The 23,200-nt window shown below is 38.5% G+C and overlaps 1 protein-coding gene across 7 annotated transcripts in view; it reads left to right on the forward strand.

Moving 5' to 3' along the window:
- Positions 1–23,200, forward strand: part of PDE4D (phosphodiesterase 4D) — a gene marked incomplete at both ends in the record, with an annotated part of 482,189 nt that overhangs the window by 357,499 nt on the left and 101,490 nt on the right. For all 7 annotated transcript variants that reach the window (XM_079548413.1, XM_079548412.1, XM_079548414.1 and 4 more), the window contains one exon: positions 10,016–10,207. In XM_079548413.1, coding sequence (XP_079404539.1) covers positions 10,016–10,207 — 192 coding nt within the window. The remainder of the gene's footprint in view (positions 1–10,015; positions 10,208–23,200) is intronic.

The following is a 23,200-nucleotide window of genomic DNA, read 5'->3' on the forward strand; positions in this document are numbered from 1 at the left end:
TTGCTGGCCATGCTTCTTTAGATGCAGCCCAGGATCCAGTTGGCTTTCTGGGCTGTGAGGACACATTGCTGGCTCACATACTGCTTCCTATCCACTAGTACCCCCAGGTCTTTTTTGGTAGTGCTGTGCTGTCATTTTCTCCATCAGCTTATATTGGTAGTGAGGGTTTCTGTGACCCAGGTGCAAGACCTTGCACTTAGATTTGTTGAACCTCATGAGGTTCACCTGGGCCCACTGCTAGAGCTGTCTAGGTCTCTCTGGATGGCATCCTGTCCCTCAGGTGTGTCAACATCAACACACAGCTTGGTGTCACCCACAAACCTGCTGAGGGTGCATTCGATCCCATTTCTTATGTCACTGATGAAGATTTTACAGACCACTGGTCCCAGTACTGACCCCTGAGAGACATCACTTATCCCTGATCTGTATCCGGACACTGAGCCATTGATCACCACTTTATGAGTTTTGTCTTACAACCAGTTCCTTATCCTTTGAACAGTCCACACATCAAATCGATATTGTTCCAATGTGGAGAGAAGGATGTGATGAGGGACCACGTCAAAGGCCTTACTGAAGTCCGGACAGGTGGTATCAGTGGTTCTTCTCTTGTCCATTAAGGCAATCAAAGAAGGCCACTATGTGGATAAGGCAGGATCTGCCTTTGGTGGAGTCAGGCAGGTTACTCCATATCAGCTCCTTCTGTTCCATGTGCTTTAGCATAGCTTCCCAGAGGATCTGTACCATGATCTTCCCCTGCACAGAGGTGAGCCTAGTAATGAAGGTGGACCTCTTAAGTAAAGATATTTATTAGGCATTGCAATAACATAATACATGATAAAAATAAGATAATAAAAATCAAGAAAAAAATTACCAAAAATGAGACGTTATTGTAAATTATAATTTGTTTTGGACTAAAGAACTAGTGATGTGAATTATTTTTCTGGATTCTTAGGTGATTTTACTCAAGGTCTATCATCAGTATCTAAAGGCCTAATAATATACAGTATGAGCACATACACTCAAGATATGCCTTGGCATCCTTCCACCTCAATCTCCTGACCTTTTTGTTTCCTTTAAAGGTTGCTTGTATGTGGCAGAACCGCAGCTAGGATTTCAGAGCCCAAATCGTGAAGCGGACCTTGATAGCTGTAGGAGTGTAGGGATTTGGAACAATTAATAATTTAATATATTTGTTAAACTAAATAAAGTGTACAAAAACAGACAAACAAAAGAAGCCCATCCCACAAATTACCAGTATAAATTACCAGTATGTAGAGAAGGGAAGTAAAAAGGCATCCAATGAATCAATTAAAAAAAAAAAAAAATTATAAATTTAAAGCTCAGAAACTCTTAATACCTTCTGTTTTTAAGCTTTAAGAAATCTATGCTATGATTTAAGTGGCAATCGCTGCTAATGTATTCAGACAGGAGTTCTTGTACAGGTAGAATTCATATTTAATTTATTGCCAACATTATTTTATTGCAAATAGAGAAAGATTGCTGCTTGTCAAGTAAAATGATACCTCCTTTTCATAGAGCTTCCATTGGAATGTAGAGCAACACATTGTTAACCCTAAAAAGACAACTGCAGCTTTTCTTATCTTGTCCATTACTGTCTACTCTTCTCGTATTCTCTTGTTTATGAGTGCATATCACAATGGTAAAAAAAAACAACCACATCTTATCTTCTGTGTTTCAGGCGCAGTTCTCGTATACATATATGCAAGAGTGACGAGCAGCTAGTTTCTCCTATCAGCTTCTGACTAGAGTACTCTTTTCCAAAGATTTCTGACGCTAAGCACGGGGCAGATGTAACCATATCTTCTGTAACCACACTGAGTGTTTGTTGTTCTTGAGGCTATATACGAAGGCTTCATGGAATTTTTTTCAGGAATCTTCCCGACCCATGGCAGTGTTAGGCCTGGGGAAATATCTGATTCCTGTATTCTGTATGCTTTCAGCAATACTGCAGGATATTGATTTAAATATTTTATTTCTGAGGAATTGCCTCTTCTTTTTAATGTGCTCGCTTCATCACACAATTAACTGAGAAAGAACAGAAAAACAATTTGGCTGTTTCTGATAATGACATCCAACTGAATTCACTGAAAGAGGGAGCTGAATTCTTTCAGTGAATTGGATTTTCCTTCTGTGGCAATCCGTTTCTGATGTTACATTCATGTTATATTACAGGTTTCCTGAAAGAAGGGCTTTCCACTAATATCTTAGGGGAGCTACATGTTAGGATTAGTCAGTAAGCTTGATGGTTGGTTACATGTTTTATAAATTGCTAGGTAAATGTTCTGAAATGCTCTGAGGTTTGATTCCAATGCACTTAAAATAAAGGAACATTAATACCAATGGAAATTACTAATCCACAATGGGATTACTAGATAGAAAAATCACACAAAGCAACTTAAAGTTTAGAAACCCTACAGAGATTCCCAGATGTCTTCGAAAATAAGTTTGCATATTGCTTCTCCCACATTTTTTTTATTTTGCATTCTTGTTATGCTGCGATAAGCCAAATATTTCAGCTTCAAAGAGGCATCAAAACATCAAATCTGTGTAACAGTATCTGGAACCTGTGATTCATTTCTGTATGTTACATTAATACAAAGATGTTGATTTGCAAGGACCAAGTGCAGAGAATAAAGAATGCGAAGTAAAGGGTGATCATCTTTGAGGAAAGAATAAAAAAAAATAAAAACGAGTCCTAGTACTAGGGAGTAGAAACAAATGAATTTAAGAACTTCAGCAAAGTCTCTGCAGGCTTGTGTGCCAAATACTCAGAGCTGATGTTTCATTCAGAATTGCAAGGATGAGAAATACACCTTGAATTCAGTATCATGACACTGTTCAAATCAAAATCCCCCAAAAGAAGGAACAGATATCACAGGAAGCTCCTTGCTTGGAAACTTCATATCAAAACATGCAGCAGTTTGTTTTGAGAGGCTGGCTACATTTCCTAATCCTTTTGCTTGAAAATCTTGAGACGTGTTTTCTATTTGTCCATTCTTTGGACTTTTAATACTAGCTTTAAGCCTTTCTCCTCTCTGAATTTAATGTCCTAAACAGGTACGCTGAGAGCAAAAGCCAAGTTACACTGCTGAAAGGAAATTTTATGAAATAGCATATTTTCTTCTTTTGCCTGTAGTTTTGATGCTGGAAAATCTATCCACAGCGTATCTAAAAATGGAGTTAATCATAGAGCTCACTCGCTGAATAGTTTAACTGGAAACCCAAAGCCACAAGTGGGCAGTTGGTTTGAATTCTCAAATGTACAATGGTAAAATAAAATTCAGATGTAGGTCATACATTCCTTTTATTATCATTTGCTTACAACTCACTGAACATACAAACAAGCAACAATGGTAACAGGTTTTGTTAACTTTGATACAGGGAAAATAAAAATACCAGTTACATCATATATATAGAGGATTTTTTTCTCCAAATTTGGAATGATGACAGGATAGTCCTTCTTGACTGTCAGTATAAATATTTCTCTTTCTCTTCTTCCCCTTTCCCCCCCATTTCCTTCAAGTCTTTAGTTTTTGTTAGATGTGGAGGAGGAGACAGAAAAGAAAGTAGGAAGAGAAAACCAGATATGGTCTGTCTTGCATCACTGCATAGACACTGTCAGTCAGGAAACATTTTGAAAGGTCTTAGGGAGGGAATTAATGTAAGAAATACAATATAAGAAATAAGAAATGAACTTCAGGCCTGCAACTCAATTATGTAAATACACTGATTTGTTTTTGCCTAGCTTTTTTTCTTTTTTTTTTTTCTGATGTTGAAAGATAATCTGTTAAACATTTGCAATCCAGTTAGAACCTATAACAAGGGCTGATTACTGTCAACTTGTCTTATTTTGATAAAGGAAATGCTTCTTTTTCCTCATTATTAAATTCTGGAACACTATTTCTGGCAACAAGGGAAAAACCCCAGTCAGCTGTCGTATCAATTTAATACCTAGCTCATTAATAAAAAAATTTAAAAAATGTCCAAGAGAAATCATAAAATCATAATCAAAGTCTTTGTTTGATCTAGTTAATTAATGTGATATGTGTCTAAAATCCATATTTAATAAAGAAATTTAACAATAACTTGGTGTATTAGCAAATCATAGGACAATTTTACAGTTGGATTTATTGAACTCAGTGAATGTAGTTTGTTTTAAGCTGAAACAGAATTTAACTGCCTAAAATACATAAAAGAGAATGCAGTTCTTCATATTCTCTTCAGGTAATTCCTGATCCAGAGGAAAGACTGTTAGTCTTTATTTATTCCTTGCACATTCCTCTTCATTTATTCCTCTCTGACTGAGAGCTTGGGTCTGTCTTACTCAGAATGCTTTCTGGTAACATTATTTCAAGAAACTGTGCCTTGTTTAAAGAATTGTGTCACAACTGTTGACTTGATTTTCACTGTAGCTGAAATTGTCTGCTAAAATAACCTATAATTATTACTGCAGAATTAGTCAATCATATCTAAGAACAAAACTACTCTGCTTTGATTTGAGAAATCTTCACAATGCATAATAATTAATATACAGAAGGCCTAAGAACACAGCCTACCTGTCATATCCCTTCTTACAGCCTTGCCCTACCCTGGACTTTCATACTGAACTATGAGAAATGGGTGCTTGTGGCCTTTGTCTATGGCCATTTCCTGAGAGAGCCATCCAGGTGAGATGCCCACCTGGCATCTATGCCAAGTTTTCTCAGCTCAGGCATTCCAAGGGGCAAGTTGGGATTCTGCATTTGAGTGGATCATCTGATCTTTCCATTACTCTACCGTCTACTGGCTGTCTCCTCTATGTGTGAGCCCTGGCCTGGGGCACAAGCTGTAAATAGCTTGCTCTTTTCTTGGAGATGTAAATGAAGTTTTATTACTTTGGTTTTGCTCTAAAGGAGGCCATACCCAAAGGAGGTTGCTGCAGGGGATAGCTTCAGTGAATTACTGCTTTTAAGGAAAGTACACCCATTCAGTCTGATGGGATTATTGCTTCCAAGTGGAAATACTGGACAGGATAGGAATTCTAGACATTGAGATGAGTATATACATAACTGGGCAGGTAAAAGGTTGGAAAGATTGCTTAGCACTAGGACAAAGGAGTCCCATAACAGGAGACAAATTCAACTTGTTCAGGTCTTGCTTCATCCTATAATGTTAAAGATGGCCTTAAAAGATAAGGTTTCCCTGTAGGATCAACTAATTTCTCTTCCTCCCCATAGCTTCCAAGGCAGGAGAGGCTGAATGTAGTAAGAATATCTCACTTACTAGGGGAACATCAGGAATTCAATTGATACTCATACAAGTCTCCTAAATTCTTAATTTCTTAAAAAGTGGAGTTTTTCTTTTACTATTGCTAGCTTCTCTACAAAAACAAACAACAGAGAAGTCAAAAAGTAAAAAAACAAAGTTGCTAAGCTCTCAGTAGTAGGTAAGAGCAATATTAAGATTTTCTTTTCATCCTTTTCATCCATCTTGTACATATTCAATATGATGCTATTAGTCCTTATGTAATGGTGAATAAAATTTTGTATGTAAGTTTTCTCCTTCCTTCATTTTAGCAACTTGCAGGGACTAGCAGAGAAGTTACTCAAGAATTTGGAAGAAAGTCTGTGGAGGGACTCTTTGAGGGATTTCTCACAGTATGAGGAAGTTGTGCAGTTGCTCACACTGAAGCAGTGCCGCTGAGATATATGATCTTGAACCTGTCCACAGATTCCCAGTATGTCTGAAGCAAATCATCAGTCATCAATCTCCCTGAAGATAGCTTGTGATGTTAGCACTTCTTGTCCTATTAGGAGCATGGGAAGTCAGCCATGAAAGTTTACAAGTCGCTGAAGAGAGTTCATCACCTTTATCCCCTTCTCTCTACAGAACCTGGACAATATGTGGTGGGAAAGATGTGCAAACACAGTGAATAGCCAAAAAAGGAAAAAAGACTGATCTTCCATTTAATGCCATGTTTGCTGTCACTGAACACTGGATAAGACGGGCTTTTGAGTATTCAGTAACGTCATAACAGATTTAGTCAAAATGCGCATGTGGAACTTGCTGAATTAGCACTGTTTTTAGTAGCTTTTACATCTCTGCAGTTACAGAGCAGGAAAGCTCTTTGAACACAGAAATTCCTGTGAGGGTTCTGTGCTAGATGCTCCTGTCAGAAAACTGCAGCTCAGCTTTACATAAGTCATGCGGAGTGCCTGGCGCTTTCTGCAGATCCATGATATCTTTAAATGGGCATATTATGGGTCGGTGAAAAGGTAGCAAAACAGTTCTAGGACCCTCGTTAACAACTTCCATGCTCCTTCCTTTTTTAAGAGCCTCCTCTACCAAAAAGTGCAAGGAGGCAGAGGATAACTAACAAAAGAAAAACATTTGGTTTATCACTGGTTGTTTTTTCATTCACAACATACTCTCACTGCAGTTTAAAATTTTACAGGAATGGAAAAATAAATATGAAGCAACCACATTCAACTTTCTGCAATTTCTGCCCAGGCAAACTAGAGAGTCTGTCCCATTCTGTATCTTAGTCTTTTTTTTTTTATCTTTTTTTAGGTGCATATAGAAAGAAAACAACTCTTTCTCAAAGTCTTGAGTTCCCCATTCTGATTCTCTCTTAACTTGATGCAAGTGTCTCCATTTCTTGCAAAAGAGACTCTGAGATTCAGAGAAGGGAACATTTTATTTTCAACTTACTAAAGCATTTTTCATTTAGATTTCTATTACCTTTTATGTCCAAAAGTGCTAGCACACCTCAGTAAGTTAAAGACACTTAACTACAGTAGCATTTTGGAAACTTTTTATACAGACACATTTTTGGCACACCAGTGCTATATTCACATTCTTCTTTTGCTGTAGCATGGAATGTTTCTTTTCATTACAGGTATTTACGTAAAAGATATCTTCGTTGAGCCAGATCCTAGCTAATATATCTGGATTCATTTCTTTACTTTTGACACCCATCTAGTGGACACAATAGAGTATCACAGAATTCCTACCACAACAGCTATGTGCACATCTTGCATATGCAGTTAGCTGGTGGGGCAAGCAGTGGGGCCTCTCAATGCCAACGAACTCTGATTTTATAGAATTGACTTCTCATCTTTTTATGGTCAATATTTAATAACCTGACAGTGAAGTCATTCATGGAAGCTTGGCCTTAGTTTTTGACTGGAAAAAAATAAAATTAATAAGGGAATATTCATATTGTGTCACAAAAGGTGGATGAAAACCAAATCTGCAAATAAAACTGCATGTTACTATAATTCAGTGAAATCTGACCACTTATGTGTTTGAATAATTAAGTCCACCATGAAGAAAATTAATTTAATAGACATTCCTTTTTTTAGCATTTTCCTGCTGAGTCAGAGTCATGTTTATCTTCATTTATACCACCCTAAAGCTTTTATTTCAGGTTTTCTACAAGCTATATATATGTATATTTGAAATAATGTCTTTCAGAAATTAGTCTTGCTAAGCACAGGAGTAAATAACCACCTTCTTTTTTATATAAAACTGCATGCAATGTCTACCATTTTGTCCTTAGCAGAAAAAAATATGCAGACTGTTTTTGTTTAGGAGTTTGTGTTTCTTTGCATCTGTTTGAAGAAAATAATGTTATTATTTTGGCAATTAAGTAAATGTCATGATTTTGAGTTCTTAAATGTTCCAAAACCTTAACTGGCACTGTATTTTTTTCTGCTCTTGAAATATTCAGGAAATCAAAAGAAATCAGTATCTTTATCGATGTCTTTATCAGTGTCTATCAATGTTAGTATTACTAGTGAGTAGTGTAGTCAGACTAGTGGTAATGGTAATATGGACATTAATGTATGGTCATATAAGCTGCAAGAATATCTTATTTCTTTTTGTTATTTTATTTTTTTTATTTCTTTTTACTGTTACTGTTTCACCATTCATACTATCTTGTACATTCATCTTATCTAACAACAGTCACAGTAGTATTCATACTGACTTGCCCTTTGAAATATTTTTTCACTTTTTTTGGGGGGGAGGGGGAGCAGATCTCACAGTGATCAAAAGCAGGGAAAATGAAACAAAGAAAGGAGCTTTGCTTTGTCCAGAATCATTCAGCAAAGTGGTGGCAGAACTCTCATTCACTGTCATGCAGATTATGGTTTTTTTTTAGTTTGAAATTAATAATGTTATGTAATGAGAGTGCATTAGAAGACACAGAAGTACTCTGACATAATTAAAAGAATTTCCCAAATTTGGGAAAACGTATATGTCTTAGTATTAACTGCTAGTGAATTGTTTTGGAAACATCTGTTGAAGTTGATTTGTTTAATAATCTGTATTTATAACCTGTATTGGTCTATTAGAGTTTTTTTTACGCCTGATTTATTATACACTTTGATTACTTTGCTACCTGAAAAGTACCTGTTTAATGCCTGTTAGTAGCTGTTTCTTAATAACTTTTTTGAACAAAAATAAAATTGCTTTCTGAGGCAATATATAGGCAGTGTAGATTTATTTGATTAGTTAATTCAGCATGCAAAAAGGCTGGAGGAGTTCTGTCACTTCAGTAAAATATTACCACTGCTGACAAGGCAGCCTCAGGTCAGTGGTAGATAACAGCAAGAAGCAAGCTAGTGCAGAGAGTAGCTTGTACCTGCTGTGACATGTGCCAGGCTGAAGTCTAATCAAGAGCTGATATGTACCAACTATTTTCTCTTCAACTGCCCTTAGACATGATTGAAAACAGTGGGTTATCCTTCATGTGAACACTCTTTTCAAAAGATCTATTTTTAGAATTGTTTGTTAGATTCTAAAGCTTACTGACACTTAAAAAGTTATGTGATAGGTCCTTTTGTTCATGAATCATTCCTGTATGCTTTAATAGCATTACTTGAGTTCCTGTTACTATGCTTAGTATTTGTAAACCAAGGTCATACACACCTTTTCTCACATGCTTTAGAACTAAAATTTATCTTCAGTTTTAGAGATGCAGTCAAGAGAAACAGATGTCCTTCTACTTCTGGCCTATTGGAATGTGCTCCAACACATTCCAATATGTCTGCTTAACATACGCAGACAAAATGTTGCTAATCAGTCATTCATGACTTCCAAGAGTCCATACTGCAACAACATGAAATCTAGAAACTAAGCTACATAATCCAAAAAGACTCTTGTCTGGTACCAAATACAGCTATCACACTGCTAAACAGCACGGGATGCCATGAATGCATCACCCAGCGCTGCTTACCCTGCTCTGGTTTCTAATTAATTGAGTCCCATTCAAGGTCTTTGTACTGATTTTCAGAGCCCTTTGTGGAGCTGTCTCTGTCTTTTTTTTGTGTCTCTCATGACAGCAGTGCTCTTTCGGAACTACCAAACAATAACTAGAAGTACTTGATTGAAACTGCAGAGTTCAAAGGTGTAAGACAAGAATGGCCGCAGTAGTCATTCTGTTTGGCAGTGATCACAGACCTCATTCATTCATTCCAATTGTAAAATACTATCTCCCTCTAGTGCATGCAAATACACATTATTCATGCTTGATTTATTGAGAAGAGACAAAACACATTCTTGAAGTACTTGAGTAGTAATGAAGTATGACGAATGGGTACTCCATAACAAAAAGAACACCTGCCTCACTCCACTAGGAATTGGAGTAATGAGGGTCAACCTCAGGAGAGATGGGGCCTTAAGAAGAGAACTGTGTCATGTTCCTGATGCAGAGAGCTCATAAGTAATCAGCATAGAGAGAAGCACATAGGTTCCTGTATTCCTAATAGTGGTTTGTTTTTTCCCACTACCAAGTTTAGTTTCCTTCAGATTTACTTTTTGGTTATCAGCCATTGTACACTGTATTTCTTATGTACCTTGTTTTTGCATTAGCAGTGAAATTGACCAGATCATGATTTCTCCAATTCACGAGAAGAAAATCTGCCTACTGATAAATTTGCCAGGAGAGTGTTCATTACTTTCAAAACTCTTACGTCTATGGCACAAATCTTTTTTTCCTTTCTTTTTACAGTTTCGATGTGGACAATGGGACGTCATCGGGACGAAGTCCCTTGGATCCCATGACGAGCCCTGGATCAGGGCTAATTCTTCAGGCAAATTTTGTCCACAGTCAACGTAGGGAGTCTTTCCTTTACCGGTCAGACAGTGACTATGATCTTTCTCCGAAGTCTATGTCGAGGAACTCCTCTATTGCCAGTGATATGTAAGTACATTATGAAATTCTTTTAGCATATGTTTTGGGCTATAATTGTGTTAACATGTTTCCAGCCACAAGAAATGTTTAAAATTCAAAGAGAGTAATCAGTTGTGTTACTGATGTCATGGATATTTAGATAATTATTTCATTATTTATGCTTTATTTGTTTCTGCAGTATTTTGAAAGCTTATCTTGAAAATGTACTTGATGTGCTTATGCACTGTACTAACTTTGACAGAATACTGAAGAAAACCAGTACTGATTTTCACAACACTAAAGAGAACTGTGATATCTTGGTTATTAAGATTTTTTCAACTCAAGCTATACAAACTCTATTTCTGCTTCAAAATATTCTTTTTTTTTTCTTTTTTTTTTTTTCCCCATTTATTTAGAGTAGGTATTTATAAGTTTTTAGATATAAGATTTACTACTTGTCATAGAGTCACAGAATGGTTTGGGTTGGAAAGGGCCTACAAACCATTCCAGCCTGCTGCCATGGGCAGGAATACCTTCCACTAGACCAGGTTGCCCAGGATCCCATCCAGCCTATTCTTGAAAACCTGCAGGGATGAGCATGCACAACTTTTCTGACAACTTGTTCCAGCACCTCACAACTCTAGTAGTGAAAAAAATTTCTTCCTTTTAACTAATCTATATCTACCCTCTTTTAGTTTAAAACTATTACCCTTTCTCTTATCAACTACAATACTTGATAGTCCCTCCTCATCTTTCCTGTAGGCTCCCTTTAAATACTGAAAGATCACAACAACATCTAGCCCAACCTTTCTCTTCTTCACCCTCAGTTCCCTCAGCCTGTCTTCAAAGGGGTGGTGCTTCAGCTCTCTGATCATCTTTTGTGGCACTCTTCTGGAAACATTATTAATGTATTCCATGTCTCCCTTCTGCTGGAGAACCCAGAGCTGAGTGCAGTATTCCAGATGGAGTTTCATGAGCATGGATTAGGGAGAGAAGATCACTCCCCTTTACCAGCTAGCTAGATTTCTTTTACGATAGAATAGGATAGAATTACAGAATATATTCTGAGTTAGAGGGAATTCACAAGGATCATTAAATCCAACTTGTTGTTCCACACAGGACCATCCAAAAATTCAAATCATATTAATAAAAACAGAATGTCCTGAGTTAGGTGGGGCATCAACCACCTTGCTAGGAAGCCTAATCCATTATTTGACCAACTTCACAGTATAAAAATTTTCCCAGTGCCCAGTCTAAAACTCCTCCAGCAACTTTGTGCATCATGCCATCAGTGCCCAGCAGCAGAGCTCGGCACCTCCCTCTGCTTCCCCTCCTCAGGATGCTGCAGGGAGCAGTGAAGTCATCTCTCCACCTCCTCTTCTCAGACTGGACCACCCAACTACCCTCATTCTCTTCTTACAGGACATGCCTTCCAACCCTCTGCCAACTGTGTTGCCTCCTCTGGACACATTCAAGGATCTTAACACTCTTATATTGTACACAGTATTTAGATTGGGCTGCATCAATGCTAAATATAGCATGAGAATCTCTTGTTTTGCCAGTCTGGTTGTGCTGTGTTAATGCATCCCAAAATGCAGTTTGCCCCGTGGCTGCCAGAGCATACTTTTGGCTTATGCTTATCTGTGGGCACCAACACCCCTAGGTCCCTTCCTGCTGCACTGCTCTTCAGCACTTGTGTCCCATCTGTGCCTGAATCTTGCATTGCTCTGTTGTAGGTGCAGCATTATCCTTAGCTGAGTTTCTTGCTGCTGCTGATGACAGCAGGGTTGGTCTCTACTCACTGGTAACAGGTGATAGGAGAAGGGGAAATGGCCTCAAGTTGCACCAGGGGAGGTTTAGGTTGGATATCAGAAAAAAAATTCTTTACAGAAAGGATTGTTAAGCACTGGAATAGGCTCCCCAGGTAGGTGGTTGAGTCACCATCCCTGGATGTGTTTAAAAATCTTTTCTGGATATGGTGCTCAAGGACGTGATTTAGCAGTGGGTTGTTAGAGCTAGAGTAGTATGGTTAGGTCATGGTTGGACTTGATCTTGAAGGTCTTTTCCAACCTGAGCAATTCTATGATTCTATGATTCTATAATTGCTCAGGGCTCCAGTGTCTCTAGAACCAGGACAAGCTTGACTTTCTGGGCTGCAAATGCTCACTGCTGGCTCGAGCTAACTTTTGCATCTACCAGTGCTCCCATGTCCTTTTCCACATAGTTTCAGGCCTGTACTTACACAGCTTGTATTCATGTTTGAATCTGCTCCAACCCAGATGCAGGAGCCTGCACTTGGCCATGTTGAACTTTATGAGGCTCACAAAAGCTGAGCTCTCAAGCTTGTCTAGATCTCTCTTGATGGCATCCATTCCCTGCAGCATGTGGACCATACCACACAGTTTGGTGATGCCAGCAAACTTACTGAGGATGCATTCAGTCCCACTGTCCATGTAAATGACAGAGATGTTAAACAGCACTTGTCCCAGTACTGACCCTGGAAGAGCACCACTAGTCACTGGTCTCCACCTGGACATAGAGCTGTTGACCACAGCATTTGAAATGTGACCATTCAGCCAGTTCCATTCATGAAATCAATGTCTTTCCAGCTTAGTGAAAAGAATGTTGTACAGGCTGTATCAAATGCTTTGTCCTAGTCCAGGTTGAAAAATTAATAAGTTTGAGAGAGGCAAAGGAGAAGATCTTTGGAAAGTTATTCTGTCCTCCTACTGAAGTAGACTATTTTTTCTGTGTTATGCGTGTCTTCTGTTAGTGAATCATAATTTGCTAATATGTGTAAATGCCAGATTGGATGGGTAGTGGAAGTTAGATGACTGTGAAATACAGTGAAAACATGTTAAATACCTATCTTCTGTCACCTGAAAATTATAGAAATCAAGAATTTTTGTTCATTTGTTTGCTTAATCTTCTACAAATTTCACTGCCAAATAGGTGTTTATGGCTCAATTATGAACTTTTATGAACAATTATGAATTATGACCATCCTTATAAGAGTTTCCTAGTGAATAAGGATGTAGAAAGCATTAAAAATCCAGCATCAATATAGAAAAAAAACCAACAATAAACATCCTCTTTAAAAAAAAAAAAACAGCCAACAGCACTAGTATTCAAAACAAAGGAAATTGGTTTTCATAATGAGTGAAATTTCATGTGATACTTCACTCATAATCATTATAATTGGAGATTCCTATTCTCACCTCATGTTTTGTTCTTAGAAGTGTTAATTAGACCATCTATTTATAACTTTCTTCCTAAGTAAGTGTCAAGATGAACAAAACTCATGCCTTTGTTTTGGTTGTTTAAGGTCCATCACCAGTTAAGTTCAGTAGATTGAAGTACTTTTAAGCTTTGTTCCTTTTGTGACCAATTTTGACTGAGACAAAATGAATAAGACCATGCCCTGTTGCCTTATAATTAACAAAAAAAAGTTTTCGGTTTGTAAATGGAGACCCTCATCAAGGAAGCCTTTTTCTGACATGTAATATTTCTTACAGATGTACCAAAGTTAAGCTTTTGGTGCTGCACTCTTGTAAGGATACCATTTAGGAAGTTTTTTACATTCAGGCAGGCAATCCAGGTCATTGCATTGCTCAGATGAGTCATTTCAATTTAGAATTCAATTAGTGTTCTGTCCTTGCACTCATAATCCTCTTCTACATTTCCTAGAATTCTGGGTAATATTTCAGCACATGAAAATAAATTGAATTAAAAAATTAATTACTGAAACACTGAGCACACTTTCTTCTTCGGATATTTGTATCTACTCTTGACCCTTTGTGGGTTCAGGACCCTGAACTTTGGAACAGCAAACTTTAAGCTGTTCAATGGATTGTTGTCCAAGATCTCCTGAGATGCTGTCCTTAAAGACAAAGATGTTGAGGAGAGCTACCCTTCAAGGATGCCCTTCTGAGAGCACAAGAGCTCTCCATCTCTGAAGAGCTCTGAATAAGAAAGCGGGAAGAGGAGGTAGGAAACCGGCATGGCTCAGCAAGGGCCTGCTGGGCGTGCTGAGGAAAAAGAAAGATGCATACAAACTCTGGAAACAAGGGCATGTCACCTGGGAAGAATACAAGGATGCCATCCAGGCTTGCAGACATGGGATCAGGAAAGCCAAGGTGCAGGCAGAACTGAATTTGGTGAGGGATGTGAAAAACAATAGGAAGACTTTCTACAGGTACATTGTCCAGAAGAGACCGGCCAATACAAATGTACCTCCTTTGGTAAATGTAAAAGGAGAACTGGCTGAAGAGAAGGCTGAGGTACTGAATGAGTTCTTTGCCTCAGTCTTCACTGGTGGCCAGGATTCCAGTACTTCTCACATCCCTGAGCCCTGCATCCCTAAACCTCTAGGTGGGGACCAGGTCAGTAAATCCCCCCCACTATAAGGGCAGAGCAAGTTTGAGGCAGCCTTATTGGACTGAATGTGTACAAGTCTATGGGGCTGGGTGGTGTGCATTCCAGGGTTCTGAAGGAGCTGGCTGAGGTGGTTACTGAGCCACTCTCCATCATATTTAAAAAGTCGTGGCTGTCAGGTAAGGTCCTGAATGACTGGTGGAAGGGTCATGTCATTTCCATTTATAAGAAAGGGAGCAAGGAGGAAATGGGGAACTATAGGCTGGTGAGTCTCACCTCTGTGCCTGGGAAGATGATGGAACAGATCATCCTGGATGACATGTTTGATCACATGAGGAATAAGCGTGTGATCCAAGACAACCAGCACGGCTTCACCAAGAGAAGGTGGCCTTCTATGATGGAGTGACAGCATTGGTGGACAAGAGAAAGGCAACCAATGTCATTTACTGGACTTGAACAAGGCCTTTGACATGGTCCCCTATCACAATCTTATCTTTAATGGAGGGATGTGGATTTGATGGGTGGACCACTCAATGGATAAGAAATTGGTTGAAAGGCTGCAGACAAGGGTGGTCATAAATGGCTCCATGTCCAGGTGGAGGCTGGTAATGAGCAGCATCCCATAGGGGTCTGTCTTGGGACCGGTGCTCTTTAACATATTTATCAATGACATCAATGGCGGAATCGAGTGCACCCTCAGCAAGTTTGATGACAACATCAAGCTGAGTGGTGCGGTTGACATGGTGGAAAGAAGGGATGCCATTCAGAGGGACATCAACGGGCTTGAAAGATGGGCCCAGGTGAACCTAATGAGGTTCAACACAGCAAAGTGCAAGGTTTTGCACTTGGGCCGGAAGAATCCCAGGCATCCATACAGACTGGAAGGAGCAGTCCTTGACAGCAGCCCTGCAGAGGCAGATCTGGGAGTCCTGATGGATGAAGAGCTTAACATGAGCCAGCAGTGTGCTCTTGCAGCTTGAAAAGCAAATGGTATCCTGAGCTCCATCAGAAGAGGGGTGGCCATCAGAGGCAGGAAGGTGGTTGTCCCTCTCTACTCTGCTCTTGTGAGGCCCCATCTGGAGCACTGTGTCCAGGTCTGGAGCCCCCAGTACAAGAAAGACAGGGAGCTGTTGGAAAGGGTCCAGAGGAGAGCCACAAAGATTATCAGGGGACTGGAGCACCTCCACTACGAAGACAGGCTGAGGGAGCTGGGCTTGTTCAGCCTGGAGAAAAGAAGGCTGCAGGGTGACCTGATTGCAGCCTTTCAGTACCTAAAGAGAGACTACAAACAGGAGGGGAGTCAACTCTTTGAAAGGGTTGATAACTGCAGGACAAGGGGAAATGGTTTTAAGTTGAGGGAGAGAAGATTTAGGTTGGATGTCAGAGGGAAATTCTTTACAGAGAGTGGTGAGGTGCTGGAACAGGCTGCCTGGAGAGGTTGTGGATGCCCCGTCCCTGGAGGTGTTCAAGGCCAGGTTGGACTGGGCCCTGGGCAGCCTGGTCTAGTATTAAATGGGGAAGTTGGTGGCCCTGTATGTGGCAGGGAGTTGGAGATTCATGATTCTTGAGGTCCCTTCCAACTCTGGCCATTCTGTGATTCTGTGATTCTTCCTGTCAACAATTTATTATAATGCATCAGCATTTTAAATTTATTGGAACTCACATCTGAATAGATTTCCACAGTCTCCTGCCACAGAAAAACTGTTGTACTAAGGCTAATACTTCTGCAGTTGTTTAGGAAATGTAATATGCAACTAGTTTTAACCATAATTATATGGTTAATAAAGTATCAGTAAGCAAAAAAATGATGAGTCTGAATGTATCACAGAAATTAACTGAAGGAAAATTAATAAACACAAGAGTAAAAAATTCAAAAGGAAAAAATAGTGAAGAAAATATAAAGAAAAAAAGATCATTAAAATAGCCAGCTCTGGTTCCAAATTTTCTTAGATAAGGTAAAGACTACAAGAGTTTTCAGGGAAATTGTCACAGCAACATTCAAATCACTCATGATTTCTGTTTTGCATCAATATGTGTATTGAATGTTAAGTATTGCATGTTTGTTATGCATGGGAAATACATATTACAAAACATAGAGATCATTCAGTTAATGCAGGTGAATTAATTGAACATAGCAGTTTAACCTGGAATCCTCTAATTCTTCAGTGTTTGCTTATCAGCCTCAGTACTTCACTTTATAAAGCAAAACGAAACAAAAGGCATGGAAGGGATGTAACACAAAGTTTCTGTTATTTCCAGTACAACTTTATAGCAGTAAATATCACTTAAGGTGAAACAGAAGAAAACTTCAAGATTTTAGTCAAATATGGAATGTTACACTCAAAACCAGCCAGAGGATGGCAGTGTTAAAGCACTAAATTCATTATTCTGCCACTATTTATTATTTGCAGTGATGTGGCAGCTCTGAACTGCAGCCAAGAAATGGAACCAACTGTCCTCTGTTCTTTGAAAACCCAAGGCGAAATACTGTCCTCTGACACAAATGACTTAAAATAAAAACATAAGATGATAGTCAGAAGACTAGCACAGTCAGGTAGTATTCTCAGGAAAAAGGTACAGAGTGATCCGTTTTCCCAACATAGTTAACCTCACATAGCAACCAGAGGGAGTTCATTCAGTGAACTGAGATGGAAAATCACAGAAAGAACAGCAGAGAATGGGAAGATTGAGAGTTTTTTGAGTTTTAGTTTTTTGAGTTTTAGAGAGACTAAAACATATTTTGAACTGAGAAGACAGACTAGTTGAGGAAAAGAACAAAAGACAGGATGAGTGCAAGGCAGCTCATATGATAGAATGTTAATGAGCCTGAATTGTGGCGTTGCAAGAGGCAGAAAAGGCAGCTGTAAAGTAGAAAAGGGAAAAGCAAGTCAAAAGGAGTAGGAGTCATTAGCATTTTTTTTTAATTATCTCTTGGAACAAATAGTATGATAGAGAAAAAGGAGCTGATGTGAGAAGATTAGCAAAAGCCCTTCGGGGCTGCAAACTGGAAAGGCAGGTGGTTTAGACAGAAAGATACAAGGTCCAAGGCAGAAGAGCACAGTTTCCTTGAGAAGCCTATCTATGGGATTGCTAGCAGAGAAATGGGGATATGCAGAAGTGAATATATGTGTGAGCCAATATAACGAATTACAGGGCATTATCTGTGAAGGGATCTAGGAAACAAGCTTAAAGTGAAGGATAATAAAGAATGGAAAAGAAAACTTAAAAGCCCCTAATTTCAAAGTTATAGTGCACTGGAGAAAATTTTAGGTCTGATGAGATGGAAAAAAAATGGATTATTCAATGAAATCATTAGCACTGTCATAAACTCTAGAAAGAAACCAACAATCACTGGCTAAGGCAGAACTCATGTTTTAACCAAGGACTTGACCAGCTGAACTTCATTGAGTAAAACATTAGCTGGTGTGGGGATTGTTGAAGACTCCCATAGAGAGGATCAGCACTGTTTCTTTGATCAGGTGAATATAAGCTCTAACTATCACAGTTACATGAAATTTGCTAATTTCTGTTCAACCACCAGAAAGTAAGGGAGCATAGTCTATAGTGAACTGCAGGGCCATTGGCATAGAGGTCTGCTCAGTGGCCAAATGGCCATCAGTACATCAGTTTCCTGAGCTGGACAGCCTACTTCTCTTCAGAAGTACTGTAAATAGTACTGGGTTACATCAAAAGCAGCCCACTACATCAGAGACTGATATTAGTGGTATGATAGCAGAGGCTGAACATTCTTGCCAATATTCCATTACATTTGGTTGCTGTGTGACAGACAGCAGGAGAGGGGCAGTTTGACAAAGTGGCATCTGACATGGAAGAAGGGGTGAAGCAAAAGTGTGTCAATGAATTTCTCCAGAAGGAGAAAACAGCATCCATTGATATTCATCAGCACTTGCTAAATGTTGATGGAGACCAAACAGTAGATGTGAGCACAATGAGACAGTGGGTGGTGTGTTTCAATAGAAGTGACAGCTTCATGAAAGATGAACCATGTTATGGACAGCCATTCACAGCTGTAACACCATGAAATGGAGACATTCTCAATCAGCTCATCCATATGAATCGGCAGATTACAATCAGAAAACTGTATGGAACTAAGTATCAGCTTCAGTATATTGGAAATGATGGTGGCAGTGTTGAAATATTACAAAGTTTGTGCCAGTTGGTCCCAAAGATGCTCAGACAGCAACAGGAAGAACACTATAGGCAAGTAGGATCTACTAAACCAATGCGAGGCTGAAGGTGACAGTTTCACGGATCACATCCGTTAAAGGTGACAAGACATGGCATCACCACTCTGAGCTGAAATCAAAACAGCAGTCCATGGCATGGCAATATGTGCATTCCTCAACAACAACAGCCCTCAGAGTGTTAAGTGATGTGCACTGTCTTTTTGGATAGGAAAGTAGTGATACTTCTGGATTTCCTGGAAATCAGATATACTCTGATCACTTCATCACAATGCTGATGGAGCTGAAGGTTCCGGACTCAAGCCAGAGAAGAATGAGGCTTTTTTCTTCCAGGCTTCATACCAGTTTGAAGACTATGGAGCACAATGCCAGTCTTGGCCAGACTGTCCCACCATATCCTCCATACAGTCCAGATTTGTCACCTTTTAACTTCCATCTGTTTAGATCAGTGAAAGATTCTGTGAACAGTTTTCTAGCAACAGCACTGTAAGAGCAGCCTGAAACAGTGGATAACCTCTGCTGATGCATATTTTTACGAGTCTGGAATGAGACTCTTGTTCACCACTGGCAAAAATACATAGCTTGTGGTCGTGACTGTGCTGAAAAATAGTTTTTTGTAGCTGAGAGTTTGCTTTATCAAAATTATTGTGCTCTTCATATTTGTGATAGTTTCCTTGGAAATAAATAGAAGGCATTGCTGTTGGAGCAGCATACACAGTTCTGCTGCTGCTATCCCTGATAAAACAAGTATAAAGATGTAATTTACTCCAAAATTTGTTCTCCCTCTATGTACCATATAATACTGCCTCCTAGAGGACATGCTGCTCTACATTAATGTACATGTTGATAAACCTTTGCTCCATGTCTACAAAATATAAATATATTAAAACAACAACAACAACAAAAATACCACTCTTTGAAAAATAAAACCCACATGTGGACTACTTTGAGATAAAGGGAGCTGATGAAAAATATTTCATCAAAGATGAAATACTGTCTGAAAAACATGATATACAGGCATTGAGTTTGTTTAGTCAGGGTGGATTATCCCTGTCCTCAGTATTTAGAGAAATAATTGTGCAATGTTTTAATTTGTGTGGGTATTACTTTCCCAAATGAAGCCCAAATAATCTGTAACTTTCCAAAAAATGAAGATTAACAGAATTATTCTGGCTGCAGAAATTATCTTAAATACAGGGAAATTCCAGGATAGGGTGTTCCCATATTTGTCAATGACTAGCAGGTCTAGTCCTGACCTGAAGCTGCAAATGGTCTGAAATATCCCTTTATTTGGCACGTGGAACAATTGAGGTGAATTTGCACACATATTTCCCAGTCTGTTTAGTTTTTTAAACTTCACTGTATTCAGTTTGCAACAGATTCATAAAGGGAAAGCACTTAAAATAATGGAAGACAAATATGGCCAACCTAGACAGTTACTGATGTTCACTGAAGACTTTAATGTGCCATTAACATCATGAAATGAGGATATATATTTTCGTCAGTAACAGGAAGCCAAATTGCCAGTAATGCGTCTTAGTCTTCTATTTCTAAGCCAGCACAGCTTAGATTTATTAATAAATTCTATGAGCATGCACCTGAAGTTAAGGAGAAAAATATCCTTTTTCCTGAAAAGTGATCTGCATTAAGTTCTTTCTAACATTCTAAGAGGGCAGAAAAAAACACATTGCTTCTGAGCAGCTTAAGTGCACCTGGAGTGAATAAATGAGAAATAATTGCCTTTCTTGATAAGTTGCTGTGGAATATCTTACAATTTATCTAGTTCTTTTTTTCTGAATTTGTGAAATAATCTTGCAGGAGAACTGAAAAGAGACAGACTTTCTCTAAAAACTCTGCTAAAATGAAGTCTTTTCAATTCAATTTCCATTTGGAAATAATTCTTAATGAAAAACTGTACTGTGCTGCTTTAGTTATCAACTTATCCATTCAGAAAGCCACAGGGAAAACAGGCTAATATTTTGATTCATTGGGAGTTTTTATTCTTAAGATTTTTAATTTGAATAAAATCTTCAGATTTCAGCTTAAACTAAGTAATTAGTACTTAATTTTTATTTTTTTTTAATAGTTGTAGAAAGTATTTTGAAAAAGACCACTGTGTACTTTCCAGTAGCTTGGAATGTTTTACAAATACAATCCAAAAACAAAAACAAACAAAAAAAAGAATATAGCCATACTCCATTTTCTTAAAATAAGTTTGAGCTAGATTAGGGTATTAATTATGTTGTAAGCAAAACCAGAATAGTTTTGCATTGAGAAAGCATCTTTTGATATTCATTTTTATTTAGGAGATTCTCAGGTGTTCTAATATGCCTTCATGTACTTGTTGCATAGGATTTTTATTTTTGTTGATGAAGTGAAATTTGATCCTATCAAATATTCACACAAAACATTCATTATTGGGTTTGCTCCTGAATTCCTGAAGACTGAAATCATGAATCATTTCCCAAATAGAACTCTTAGCTATAAAACACATCAATTACACTACAAAAACTTCGGCAATACTGGATGTTTGAAACAACATGGCACGTTACTTACTGCTTCTGCACTAAACAAAGCCATCTGAATTGCTAAACATCTTCAGTCAAAGATGGCTGTTAGTAGAATCATGATACCAAAAACAATTCTTGGCTCAGATTTCAGCTAAATCACAGCAGTGTTCATTTCACTGCTTGCTGCACAGTTCTACTGCTACAATGGTCGGGATGTGTGTGTTCTGTGTACACACGCCTACCTGCAATACTGAACGATGGCAGCAGCATGGAGAAAAGATGCTTTATAAAAAAGGATTTCAGTGTTTCTGAGGAAGCCTCTTTAACCATGACTCCATCTCATGCACAGGTTGAATTTATTTCACAACCCAGATCATCAGGTCGTATTTTATCCCTCACGGCACACACAACTCTCCATATTCTTGCAGTGATGCTCATGTTGGGTTAACCATGTAGTTTATTCTCTGAAATTAGAAAATCTGGAATTCTGATGTCTTTTGCCCTGTTTTTCTTAAGGTCTTGATGTTTTTTATGAAGGAAAAAACTATTGCCTGGTTGTTGTTTATTTTGTTTTGTTTTGTTTGTTTGTTAGTTTTTCTGAAATATAAGTACTTGAATGTAGGAGCCTTTGTATTTGTTTAAGGGACTCCATTTTGTAAACCTCAAAGCTGACAAAATCTTCTTGTGGCTTGTCTCACAGCAAGCTCCCTCAGGCTGGGAAGTTACCTTGAATAAGTGCCTTTCTTAGAAGCTCTGCTTTCACTCATTTTAGAAGGGAAATCTTTCAGTCTGCATTAGTGGGAATTCCCATGGAAAGTCATGTACTGTTTTCTTCAGAAATGAGACTATTTTATCAGTTCTAATCACTTAAACATATGGAACAGGGAGCAGTAACAAAGCTCTGCTTAATTCAAGGCAATACTTTTTATTTTCATTTGCAATAAGCTAAGAGCTTACGTGTGGCAGGTAATGCAATTAAAAAATGATTAATAATAACTCATTAAGCTGCACTAACTTGATTGCTTCCAGTCATACAAGCACACCCATTCATTAATTTTCTCTGACCTGAGCAGAAAACAAACCTATCCTTTAGTCACTGTGACAGTCATTTATTTGCAGCTTTGCTAATTATGATGAACTAAATGATGATTTCTGTTTCATGATCAGTCCAACAGAGGCACGGCTGAATTGACCTGGGCTCTTCCAAATGAATTCAGCTTTTTTGTGGTTCAGAGTATTGAACCCATTGAATCCATTCACTTCTTCAAAGAAAAAAGCAAGCTTCTGCATTGTAATAACATTCTTTCCCTTGCCATTGCCTCAGAGGCACGCAGGCAGATTGCCTTCTTATTTTAGAAGTAAGCCTATATCAATACCAGTGAAACACACTATCAAGTCTGTTCTCTTTATTTAGCACTGAATAGCTCTGCTAGACTTAGAGCAAGATGTCTCCTCGGAGTTGCCCATCATACTTCTGTTGGATTATGGTAGGATTACAGCATTCAGGCTTGATGGCTGTTTGGGGCAATATGAATATTAGAAACACAGAATGGTTTGGGTTGTAAGGAGTCTAAGATCATCTAGTTCAACCCACTCTGTATTTTGGGGGTATACTTCTTTAGATGAGATTGCCCTAAGCTCCATTCAACATGACCTTGAACACTTACAAGGATGATACAGATAATTTCTTGATTTGTCCCAAGTTTTCATATCTTGCATATCGTGCCAGTATCTTTTTCGTGATAGTATGCTGTATTTATAACAAAAGTCCTTCCTTGGGTAGATTACTCAAGTCACTTGTATGAGTGCAGTCCCTTTGGAATAAAATTTAAGCTTACTGAGCAGGAAGTTGCCGAATGAGACGGCCTTTGGATAAAATGGGTCTTGGTTCTGATCACCATCACTGAGACCTACTTAGCTGCATTTATTACACA

This window comes from Tetrao urogallus (genome assembly GCF_951394365.1).
Source record: "Tetrao urogallus genome assembly, chromosome: Z".
NCBI classification, from domain to species: Eukaryota; Metazoa; Chordata; class Aves; order Galliformes; family Phasianidae; genus Tetrao; species Tetrao urogallus.